Here is a 12680-nt window from a genome sequence, read left to right as displayed (position 1 = left end):
CCGTTCGCTAAAACCATCGGATAGGTTGCGGACTGCTCCGGACTCTTTTTCTCCATCGTCGTCGACGAAGCTTGAGCTTCCCTCCGGAGACGTTTCTCCCCCAGCCTATTCGTTAAATGGTATCTACGTCCTCGTCCGATCGAGGGGGAGTTCTGGGACGTTTCTTCCAACCCTTTGGCCGAACAATATTTACCTCCTCGTCGGAGGACTCAGGACTCCTCCAGCTTCGTTTTATCAGCCCCTCTGGGAACCTTAATTCGATCACGTCTGCCCTGATCCCTTGCTCCAGGGCAGGGACATATGTAGAATATTAAACGTTTACCGCTGATTAAACGGATCTCAGGAAACAAGGGTCGTGATAGCAGCGAAAACCATATCGGGAGGATTTTCCCCCCTTTTTCTGTGTCGTAAAAAGCTGCGGGATAAAAGATGCGAACCCAATTTCGGCGTCTCCATCGAGTGCGCGAATTCGGCCGGTATTGTCGTTTCAATTACCGATTTAATTGCTCGCGTCGAGCGCCGTTTCCGGTACGGTCGGACCGTCGCAAAAACTACTGTCCCGTAATTACATAAGAAATACATTGCCCCTCGGTGCAAAATAAATTATGTGTCCAATTAGCAGGAGTGGGGATCACAACCCTGGCACGGTCTGCCGGGGGGCTATTGACCCGCCTCGCGTGTACGGTGTGGGGCGATTCCCGGCCAAAACTTTCCCCGGTGCCACGTCCGCTTGCGGAGAATATTTTGACCCGCGTCATTACTATGTCGGCCTTGCTCCCGGGGGCCAGTAATTCCCCGGCGGCCGTTCGACTCGAACGTTGCGCCCGGCAGTAATGAACATATTCAATTATGGTTTTTCATTAAATTTAGCAAAACGCACGCATCGCGACGCAATTGAATTTCGCCGCGACCTGCCCTTTAAGCAGAACCGACAGTCGAGCCGATCGCGAATGTGACTCGCGCTCGCAAACACGTCGCCCTGGGAATAAATCCATGTTAATGTAAAAACATATAACGTGATTCGGCATCAATGATTAATCCGCGATTTTGTCCTGCACGTTATTGGAATTCCGCGATTCCTTTGATCCGCTTTTGTACGAAAATTTATGGCAAATTTATCGTTCCAGATGGGGAGCTGATTTTTGGTCCAGGCTGATTGGTGCCCGCTCGCCAGGTGAATCAACTGATTAAGGACAACGCGTCTGTGCCTACCACCTGATAGCTAGATGCCAACAGAATTCCTGGAAAATTAGTTGATTCACGGAAACGCACCTGCGGCTGCCACTTGATAGAGATGGCGTTGTTTCGAGGTGCTAACAAAATCCATGACAAAAATTTGCCGATTCACGGAAACGCACCTGCTGCTACCACCTGATAGAGACAGGGTTGCTTCGAGGCGCCGACAAAATTCCTGGCCCAACATCCTAGGGTCCCATAGTCCATGTCCGTTTCCGGGGTGTAGTTCAAACGACTGGTGGTGCCCTCGTTCGTGTACTTCGAGGTCGGAATGTTGGTTAGGTCACCACTACTGTTGAAAGTCCACTGAAAGGTAACCGTCGTTGGACTGGCATCGACTTCGCAAACCAGACTGACGGTCTCGTGTTTCAGGGCGCCATGTAGTTCCTCGGGGACGTTGTAAGGAGGCGGGGTCGCGTTCTGATACCTCCAGCCCCCGAAGTTGACAACGTGCTTGCAAATCGGCGCGACTGCAGGACAAATGATTCATTGATAGGTAATGAATGCATGCAAAATATTGTACTTCCTGGCATGATTTTTGATGCGCTGACTAAATGTACTATTTTTACCAGCGGAAATTTGAAACCATCATACTTAATGTTCGGTATTTCATTCTCTAGACTTACACATCACATTTAAGGACACGACGTTGGAGGTCTGCCGCCCTTCCACGTTCGTGGCGAGGCAAGTATAATTTCCTGTGGAATCCCTGGTGATACCTTGAAGAACCAACGACTGATCGGACAGCACCACGCCTGCGGTCACGTTGCGATGGAGTTCCTCGTTCTGAAAAGAAAAAACGTCGTTTCGACATCGGTAATTCGTTCGAAAAGCGTACAGAAATTTCAATACTTGGCGAACCCGCACTAGCTTCGATTAATTGATAATACATTTGATTTAAACCTTACAGACTCCTCGATATCGCCTCCTCTACCTCAGGATCTCGCGCTTGGTATCGGTCCTCTCATCTCAGAAGCTAGACAAATAAAACGGGACAAAGGAAATGAAACACGAAATCATATCGAATTCAACTAATAAAAATCATACATCGAACTGTAATGAAATCTAAAGGTGGACGGAGAAAAGAGTGTCATTGAACCAAAGAAATACTTCAAATGAATACCCTCGAATGAATCGGATGCAACGTGCGAATCGGTTGTATGGTGACAATCTACGTGAATTTCTTCGAGTCAAATCATTATTCTTTGAATTAACGAAATATTTTCTTTGGTGCCATTCGAAGAAATATTTCTTTGGTTCAAGTCTTTGTCTCGGTGTAAAATAAAATCAATGGCTCGAGGCAGAGGAAGCAAACGACGACAAAGGGGTACCCGGGGACGAGTCTCAGGCGCAGATGAGTCCTAAAGTGAGGTCGAACCGGAGGTGGTGTACACGTTAGTGGTCAAGAAACCGGAAGGACAAAGTCTGGCTCGCCAAAGTCAACGCGGGGCTCCATTACCTTTGGGAAGTTGACCGGAAAAGTTAGGGAGCGCCGAGGAGCCCGCAATACCGGGCCAAGAAAGGACCATCCTGGGAGCAAAGGGACGAGGGTACACCTGGAGATCCGGGCTTTCGGGGCCGATGTCTCCTGGGGGTGCGACACAAAGGGTCGCCCACCCGTCAAGGCTTAAATCCCCCCTAACTTTCCGACAAAGGACCCTGGACGGACTGCCAGGTGGAATAAGCAGGACGCGAGAGCTCCTCCACAGGAATACCTCGAGTGCTCGACCTCTCGTCGAAAATTCTACCACGGGAGGAGGTCGTTTTTCGCATGCCACCTCAAAACCCTGAGAAAGTTGGAACTACGTTAGGTCTTCCCGGCATGTCGCGGTACGTTTTCGGTATTTCACTCGGAAGAGTGTCGGCGGATGCAGTTCCTTGTTCCCCATGCACCAGGATGGCCTCACGTTCTTGATATCTTCCCTCAGTCGATTTTTCCGATCCACTTTCGGCTCTACTATCCATCGAACCGCTCCGAGTGACCCTTAAGGTATTGCAAAAGGGTCACTCTATATATGTCGAAACGTGAAAATATCTATAAAACTTTTCTCCGAACTAGGTGTACATAATCATTCGAAACGGCAGTACGTGATTATTCCTACCCTAGGAAGAACGCGATGCTAATGAAATTTCATTTCTTCTTTTCTCTTTTTAACGTGTCCTTAGTTCCAGTCTGGGATAAAGAAAAATGTTGTTTTTTGAGAAATAAAACTTCATAAATTTCAGGACCCTCCTTAGGGCCTCCATATTCACGAGGTAAAACTTCAACCGATTCGGTATACCCAGTTCGGAGAAAAGTTTCATAAACGACACCTCTCAGAGACCCCTTTCACGTAACTTTAAAGTGACGTTGCGAAATGTTGAAGAAAAATTCGGGATTTTCATTCAATTCCCTCCGCAACGCGTACACGAGTAATGCACAAGCACAAGTGCGGCGTCGCCTCGCAAAGAGATTTTAATTACGATTTCGGTGAATAAAACGCGCCTGTGATTTAGTAATAAGGTCTGTAATTACGTTTGCACGCTGTATGGGGAACGTTTTGTCAAACTGAATATTAGATTTTGGGCGGTTAAGGGCCGCTATCTATATATATACACAAACACACACACACATAGATCTCTCATGCTGGGCTGCCACGCACGCATATTCTCTCGGCGTACTTGTGACATACCCATTTTGGCACAGGCTTTTGCATATTAGTATTCGCGTCAGAAGGATAATATGCGTGCACCGGCATACACGCCCGGAATGTGCGCGCTATTTTGCGCAGTTGCGGATATGTGCCCTGCACACGGATATAGGAGGGTACACGTGTATATCTATATATATGGGAGGAGATGCGAGAGTAAATATTCTCGAGGATGTATGTATGTACACGGTAGATGGAAACTTGCAGCTCGGGGGTTCGCCCGTATAAGGGAGGCGGTATTGCGTAAAGTGGCACAATGCCGTTCAAAATCTCTTCTCTTGGCTCGAGGTAATCGATTGGTACTCGAACTTCTACCGGGCTCTCGAGCTCAATGCGCACATACGTCATGTGTCGTTCCAGTGCTCGCGTCGTGCCCGTTCCGAGTGAAAAATTTCATGGGGAAAAAAAAAAGGAAAAGAAAAATGAAAACAATGACTCGTCGCACCGACACCGTTGTTTATTGAGGTGGATTTAATGCGAATTGGAAATGTGAAATAATTACCATTGGGAGAAATCGAATTTGTGCCGGAGAAGGTGAGGACCAAGGGTAATCGTCCCGTGTATCTTACATAGTATAAGGCCAACTACTCCGATGGGGATTATCGTAGATAGTGGATAGCAGGGGTGATATAGAGGCAGCCGAGATCCTTCCCGGATCGCGGCGTTCGTTTGAGCCTCTCCTGGGATTAGTGGCTCCGATGCTTCGTTATACCTATTAGCGAGGCGCGATTATGCGAGCTCTCGTGGCCTAAGAAATGCGTTTCCTGGATCAGACCGTGGAACCTTGCCATGATGCAGAACTCGCGTGGGAACGCCAAATCTATAAGGCAGGAAGGCTCGATAAATGGCTACAATGAAGATCGTTACAATGGCACTCGTACGATGCACTTTGAGTTTAGGGCTGACCGAGGGCGGACGCGACTACTGCGGCGGGTCGTTCCAATCTCTCGACTACTTACATATAACCTAAGAAATTTGCGGAAAGGAATTTTTTAACAGAAAATCTGAGGTTTCATTTCACTTCGAGGAGTTTTTATGTACAAGGTATTATGCAAATTTGTCTCGATTTAATCCCACGTGGATACCCTACTACCGCGGCTGACCATTGCGACCCTTCGACTACTTAAATCCTACAAATTCCCGGAAAGAAATTCCCTAAAAAATCGTCCTGAACTCTCATGAATTTCCATAAACACGAGTTAGTACCCTTGGTTTATTTTTATCCTATATATAGATTCTCTGTTTATCCACAGAAAATCAAGGAAATAAGTCTCGGGAAAAAAATGGAAACACGTTTGGGGAGCGGCATCCATGCTCTAAAATGTTATTCACGCGACTGTGCCGTGTACAGGACCGGCATCTCAATGACTGGTCGTCGAGCAATTGTATCGTGGGTCTTTTGAACCGAAAAAAAAAATCTACACCCCCGGCTCCCGATGAACGAGAGTGCATCGTTGCACCGGGCTCGAGGGCGAGAAGCGTGCGCCGAAATCGGTGCATCGGCCGCACCCGGCGCGGCGTCGGGAAAATTTCCGGTGCGAGCGTTTTTACGGATTGGTAAACTGACGCGGCTCGGTGATTCGCGGGCCGATTTATTGGTTCGAACTCGCGAGGCCGGTGAATGGACGGGAAGTGACAACGGCATCCCGGTAAATTTACGGTAATTCCGACCGTGGTGCAAATATGAGCCGCGAAGTGAAGTGCCTCGGTGTAACCAGTTTTTATGGGTTTCCATGGGCCCCCCTAGCCCCTCGTCCTAGGGATAACATTTTCGAGTATCCTCGCGCTTTAGTCTTCATAATCCCATAATTTACACCGGCATGGAAACCCCCTGAAACCCATTTACCCACAGAAAAAGGATTCGCAGCCATAACAAGTAATTTGACTTGCTTTAACAATCGCGAACACTTGAAAATGGATCGGACAAATTTTTATCCAGAAACAATTTTGTTTTATTCAGAATAAAAAACTGAAATATTTATTGTTTATATATATTGTTGCTTGAATTTCTTACAATTGCAAGAAACAAGTGTCTTGTCGAAACAAGTAGTAAGAGGAAAAATTTATTAGAAATGTCTTTTGTTACAAGTGCCGATTTTTTTTTTCCGTGGACCTGATAGAAAATCTGAAAATTGGTAGTTTTGATATCGATGCGTTATAAATTATTATTTCCGTTACTGAAAGGTTATTAGTTTCGGTCGACTTTATGTTTTCCGAAGGAAATCTTCGGTACGGTCGATTTTTCCTCGCGGAAATACCGAGTCGATTTTCCGGATCACCGGTACGTAATCTCGGTGTAATGGGTCTCGGTAATTGGCCGGGCTTTTACGAGACCTGTTAAACAATTCCCGGCTGTGTAATGCAATACAAATCCCCTCTTTCGCGGAGGTTATGTCTCCTTCCGGGCGGGTGGAGGGAGATGGAAATTTATCGATTTCTCAGGAGGAAAATTGTTCGCCCGTTCGTTTCTCCTCGCTGATATGTAACCTCGGTCCAACGGGCTCTGGAAATTGGTTCTTCCGGCGCGGTCTCCTTTGCGAGTCTTTTTAAGCGATTTTCGGCGTTCCCGGAAGGCTCGCTCCTCGTTCTTTACAAGCGCGTTCGCCCGTACGTTACGTCGCCGTGCCAGCTGGAATGAAGGAAAAAGCCCGGAAAAAGGAAACGCCGAGCTCCCGGCCCCTTATTCGTGGTTCCTTTCCGCGACGGAATCCCCGTCCCCGAAATGAAAGATCAACCGACGCGAATAGTCAAGTCGCATTTCACGCGCGCTCGAATGGCGACGAAAGAGCGAGAAGAGGAAATCGAGTCGAACGTTTTCACCTCATTCACGTATAAACCACAAATACTCACGTGAGGACTCGAGGATGTAATGGGAGAAATTAATATTGGAAAAGGTTGAACCTCAAACGTACAATAATGTCCCTTTTCCAACACTGAAAAGAGATTTTCATTTAAGCAGCGAAATATTTCTCTGAATAGAATACCTTATGAATTTCTCATATACTTTGAACAGACATCCTGATATTAAGTGTTACATATTTAAGATTATATTTCTTTTTCTCCAATTTACCGATAAAATAAACTCACGTATTTTATATGTTTCTCGCTTAATTTTATTTACTCTCCAACTACCAATTGTTTGAAGATCTTCAGGCCTGACTTATACAAAATGGGATTTCCCATTTTATTCTCAGGTTCTTGAAGCTCTCCCACAAATCAATTATTCCAAGGAGGTTGTAATGAGAAAAATGAACTCCGTGTTTCTTAGCGAACTAAATGGGACCGCTGTCGGCGAATTGAATGGTCAAAAGAATAAAGCATTCAGAGGTTAAATCGAGATCGATAATTTGACTCGGGAGATCGCTGGAAAATCCGAGACGACTGGCATTTATACGAGCTCTCTTGTCGTTACTTTTTATTAATACTCTCAGCAGGCGTGCACTTTTCCCGGTTTTTCAGTCACTCGCTGTCGACGCGGAATTCCGCGTCTCCTCGACGGTGCTTTCAGTGCTCTTTTCTCGCTTTTTCCGGGAACTTCGAGGCAGCGTTTCGAATGACAGCGTTACGTTCCCCCTGAGAGCCTGGCCATTAATGTTGTAATTCCACGAGCTGGAGGAGTTCACTTTGTCCTTCAGCCCAGCTTCCTCGGGTCCAGGTCGCCCTGGGGTGGAAAATTCCGGGGGAAACCATTCGGCCCGTAACAATCGGAAAATGAAATCCCGTCTGAGCAGCTTTTCCTCGATTTTCGGCGTTACGTTAGCGTTACCAGCGCCGCCGAACTTTGCGGCTCGGTTGTTTTCCTGCGGATTTCAAGCGGACCTCAAAAGTGCACTTTCCGGGTGTCCATCCTCGGCGGATGGGCAAGTGCCCTTTTTTTTTCTCTGCGGGTTTTTAAACCCCAGACTCCCTGGGAAATTTCCCTGGGAAAATTCCCCCTTCCCGCGGATCCACCCTCCTCGCTTGAGAGGGCCGATGCTCTACTTAGGTTTTAAATCGGGCTTTATCAGTCCGTCCATATTTTTGGAAGGGGATCTATTAGGGAATGCCCAGTGGGGTCAGAGAGAGTCAAAACTGGCATTTAATCGAACCGTCATGCAGTGATTTTTTAAGTTGCATATTTCTTCCCGGTTCCCTTAGTAGTGTTAAAGGAAAAGCATATATGCCGCTTTTTGAGTTATTTTGGTTCGTTCAATTAGTAAGGAGTAGTACTTATCAGGACAAGTAAAACGATAAAGCAGCTGTATGAATGATTTTATTGATCAGGAATTTACAGCATTACATTATATTCATCGTCATCTTCGTCCGCATCTTCATCACCAACCAAAATAACTCAAGAAGCTGCGTACATGCTTTTCCTTTAACATTACGAAGGGGACCGGAACGAAATATGCAATTTACAAAATCACTCCATGACGGTTCGATTTAATGCCAGTTTTCACCCTCTCTGGCCCCACTGTGGGGTGTATCGTTTTAAACATTGCCGGGTAGAGATAGATGGAACTTATGGAAGGGGAATTAAAATTTGAAGGGGTTTCGGATGTCTTTCGCGAAAGGGAGGCGGTCGGGTCCTTGGAGAACGCCGCCTTCTTGCGTGCTCCAGTTTTGCGAGGCGTACGCATATTGCGGGAATATTTCCGGAGGCTCCTTTGCAATGCTTGCGGGCATGAATTACGTACTACCATGAATATTTCTTACGTTGTGGTACCAGGTGAGTCTGTAAGCCGAGGGGTTTGCTCTGACGTTGCACTCGAAGTAGACGTCGTCGCCCTCCTTGATGCCCTCGGGATTCAGGGGTAAGCCCATTCGCAGAGTGACGATGGGCTTGACTGAAAAATCAAATATGCAGGGTTTAAAGCTTGACTTGAGGAAGATAAAAGTCAAAAGTGAATTTTTTGGGAGAAATTTTAATTTGGCAGGGAACTCCAGTAATCAAATTTCATTTTAGCACGTTCAGAGTTTCGCAAAGCCATTCGCAAAGTGGCTATGGGCTAGACTGAAAAATGAAATATCCAGAGTTTAAAGTTAGATTTGAGTAAAATAAAAATAAACAATGAATGCTTTGGAACGAATTTGGATCTTGTGGCGAGAAATTCAGTTCGCCATCTTGGCTGTTTTAGGGAGTCTCGTAACTCTATTCGTAGAGTGACGTAGGCTTGACTGAAAAATTAAATATGCAGGGTTTCAAGCTTGGCTCGACGTTAAAATCAAGAGATACACTTCCTAGGACGGATTGGGACGTTGGAGCGAAAAATTCAGTTAGCCAAATTTCATTTTGGCTCTTTCAGAGTCTCCTAAGCCCATTCTCGGAGTAACGATGGGCTTGATTGGAAAATTAAATATACAGAGTTTAAAGCTTGCCCTGATAAGGGTAAGAGTAAAAACCAGAGAGAAATTTTCCAGGACGAATTGGAGCTTTGTATCGCGGCCCGTGGAAAGGCGAGGTTTTTCTCTCTCGAAATAATTAATTTATCCAAATTTCATCTTTGCCCCTTCGAATCGTTTCGGGCGTATCTCCGTGGCACGATTCATCGCGGTTCAGTCGCCGTTCAAGCCATCCGTAATCGAGCGATAAATGCCGCGAATCGATTCATGAATTGCATTAATTTTCCGGGACGAATCATCGGGGTGGAGCTTTTCCTTCGTAATCCGGATGAAGAAGGGAGGGCACAATTACGAATTTCATGAAACGTCGAACGCTAATACCCGGTGGCCCCTTTTCCGATGAGGCGCGGTTTTGTAAAATACATCTACGGAAATTCACCGGAGATTTACGAGTTCTCTCCCCTGTTTGTTCGATGGCGATTCAGCGAACACAACGAAAAGCATTTCCGCCAATCGGCAAAACTCGGCACGACTTCGTTTTCAAATAATATTAACAACCCCTCGGTCCTTCAAGCTCACGATTTAAATTATTTTCCCCTTTTTCCGTCTACCCCTTGCCCGCAGTACTTTTAATAATCGCCGGCGTGTTTAAAGTTCTGTCGCCATCATGTGGACAAACATCGACTCATTTGTTTATTAACGGCCGTCGATAACAGATCGGCTAATAAAGCGCTCACCGGAGATTAAATTAACTCTATGTGGGGAGCTTTGATCCGGTGTATCGTTTTCGGAGGGTTCCCTTCGGTAAACTTTGCGGGTGGATTCGGTGCTCCCAAAATAATTTCAAAACGCATTTTCCTATACCTCTCTATCGAACAGAAAAAAACAACAAGTTCTGGTTAACATAACTGTACTGAGAAAAAAATTGTTGACCGCAACATATCACTGTTGACATATATATTGTTGCCAGAATCATATATAATTGAAAGAAATAATAAAAATATATAATTGAAGGAAGGAAAATTGATGTTGATTCAAACGAATTTCGTGTACTCTATCCGACATTTATTTCGACGTATTTAATCGCGGGATATTGTTGTCGCATCGTTATTTCGACCAGATAACATTTTACTAAAAATAGTAAGAGCGTAACAATCTAATCCAGTTACGGTAATTAGCAGTCTGGTTCTTTCGAATAGAAGTTTTATTCTTTTTTTAGTCAACCTTTGCAGGAAAAAAAAAAGCAGAGAAATTAATAAATAAATAGGTGTGAAGGAGCGACAGTGCCGATTATCCGCGATAAGCAATCAGACCAGGCAATTGGGAGTTGTCGAAAATACGGAAAAAATGGCGGACCCCCCTGAATTTCCGCGGCAGAGAATTGCTGCGAAAATCGCATTCTTCGAGGGAAGGTGTCGAGTCGATATCCCCATTCGCATTCCAGCTCCCCTTATCCCTGACCCCGTTTCCGGTTTTCCGCGAGTAGAAAACATCGGAGCCCGAAGTCGAGGGCTAACCTGCGGTTCTCGATCCGCGCATAACTGATCGATTCGTAATCGATTCCCGATCGAATTCAGACTGATGAGGGATCCAGCGGAACGGTAAGTTGGCTCGCGGCTCGGAAGCGCGTTTTCCGCAGTGATAATCACGAAACAAATTCCCGTGAGGTTTTGCCTTGCCAGTGAGCAGACACGTAGGTTTCCGCATGCCCACGCAAACGCATCCGCGCGCACGCGGAAAACGCGGGACGGAGGTTCCGCGTGCGGCCATTATGCTCCCCGTAATTCCGAAAGCGCAGTCGATTCTTGAAAAGCGGATAAAAATCCTGGACGAGGTGGGAAAATGTTTTTCGCCGTGCCCACCCATGAAATAGGATAATAAACGATTCATGAAATTCGCGAGTTAAGCCTTCAATCCTTTAGTCACGAAGCGTTCTTATAATGGTTTCCACCTGACAGATGTTGAGATAATTTCATAACCTTCATAATTTCCAACCTGTCAAGGTTTTAATTATTTCATGAGGTTGACTATTTACAAATTATATAAACCTTGTTATTATATCATTTAATACGATAAACGACAATGTAATTTAAGAACAAGCAAGACGATCGACCTCAAAAATTCTGACAATGTTTCGCTGATTTTCCATCGATTTCCAGCTGATCTCCACGTTAATAAATTCCATGGACTCTTGAGTGAATACTCCCTAGAATCGTCCAAAGTGTAACGCAATGTTTTGTCAATAGAAAATGAAAGATAATTAAAAGGCACATTCTTATCGTCGACATCGATTACAGAATCGGCCGTAGACGAGATGACGAACGCCAAGCTCGGCTTTTTTCCGCCCCGAGTCGAGGCCGGAGTGGGCAGACTCGCGTGCGCAGCTGCAGCTGCATGCATATTTCATAAAGGTATACATAATGAAAATTAAGGCAACCCGTCCGCCCGCAGAGCGGCCTGCACTGCCTGCTCGCATAACCCCTTCCACGCGCGTTCATAAATACGTGAACGTAAATACGGAGAGCTGTCCGGGTTTTGTTCAAAGCCGCCGCGGTATCGCCGCACTTCCGGACCGGCGCGCGCACGTACGTCGGAGATATTCTTGTCACGGCATCCCGGAAGTGAGGACCTCGGGAATAAATACAAAACCTGACCTAATTATTGCTAATGAAAGGACCTTTTTATTTCGCGTGCCGGCCGCGCGTTTATTAGCAGTCGAAAAGCTGCCCCGAAAAGGGCGGAAAGAAGAGCTGCGGTTTTCGAGCTGAGCGTTGTTAACGCGTCGCGATGAGTCCGGCGAATGGAAAAACTCACCTCGGTGTCGTGCACCCGATATCTTTTTTATAATTTCGCATTCCTTCCTCTATTTTTACCGCTGAATTACAACAAATTCGGAGGAGCTGTACCGTTCGACCATGTAATGTGAATTTCACATACCCCTCTGTAACCCTACATGAACTTGAAATTACATACCCTCGAATCTATATCTTATAAGTTTTGATTTTTCCAGCAGTTTACAAGATTTAATCCACCACCTCGGCGCCGTGCCATTGCTGCAACCGAGGAGTATGAAATTTTATTTTTCCAAAGAAAAAGGAAAAGTAATAATTTCTCCATTTTTTTTCACCGAGTTTTACTATCCTTTTAAAAGTGTACCGAGTACGCCGAGCAAAGATGGCCGCCTATGGTATTCTCGATAGAATCTAATTTTACGGGCGATTCATTTATTTCTGGATTCATCGTTTCCAAGGGGACTGAGTTTCTCCCGATTTTTGTTCCCCGGTCTGGCGCTTTTGTCTCGTCGACGTCATGCTAAATCGCTCCGACTTCTCCGCGTTTCTTGCGCGCGGAAGGGCGCGGGCCATTTCTCTCGCTGGGGAGCGGATTTAAAAAGCGCGGAGAGGACAGCGAGGTTAATCTTTCCTCGTCCGA

At 45.9% G+C, this 12680-nt stretch overlaps 1 protein-coding gene across 1 annotated transcript in view; it reads right to left on the bottom strand.

Annotated features, from left to right (window-relative positions):
- LOC105697235 (hemicentin-1) overlaps positions 1 to 12680 on the bottom strand; it is a 115701-nt gene that overhangs the window by 5222 nt on the left and 97799 nt on the right. The window contains exons 8-10 of the mRNA XM_012420369.1: positions 8622 to 8752; positions 1863 to 2022; positions 1359 to 1706 (exon numbers count right to left, since the gene is read on the bottom strand). Of these exons, the coding sequence (XP_012275792.1) occupies positions 1359 to 1706; positions 1863 to 2022; positions 8622 to 8752 (639 nt within the window). The remainder of the gene's footprint in view (positions 1 to 1358; positions 1707 to 1862; positions 2023 to 8621; positions 8753 to 12680) is intronic.

This window comes from Orussus abietinus, unplaced genomic scaffold, assembly GCF_000612105.2.
Source record: "Orussus abietinus isolate OABI.00-Male unplaced genomic scaffold, Oabi_2.0 scaffold110, whole genome shotgun sequence".
Classification (NCBI taxonomy): Eukaryota; Metazoa; Arthropoda; class Insecta; order Hymenoptera; family Orussidae; genus Orussus; species Orussus abietinus.
The sequence above is the reverse complement of the archived record's forward strand: the minus strand, read 5'-3'. Positions and strand labels throughout refer to the sequence as shown.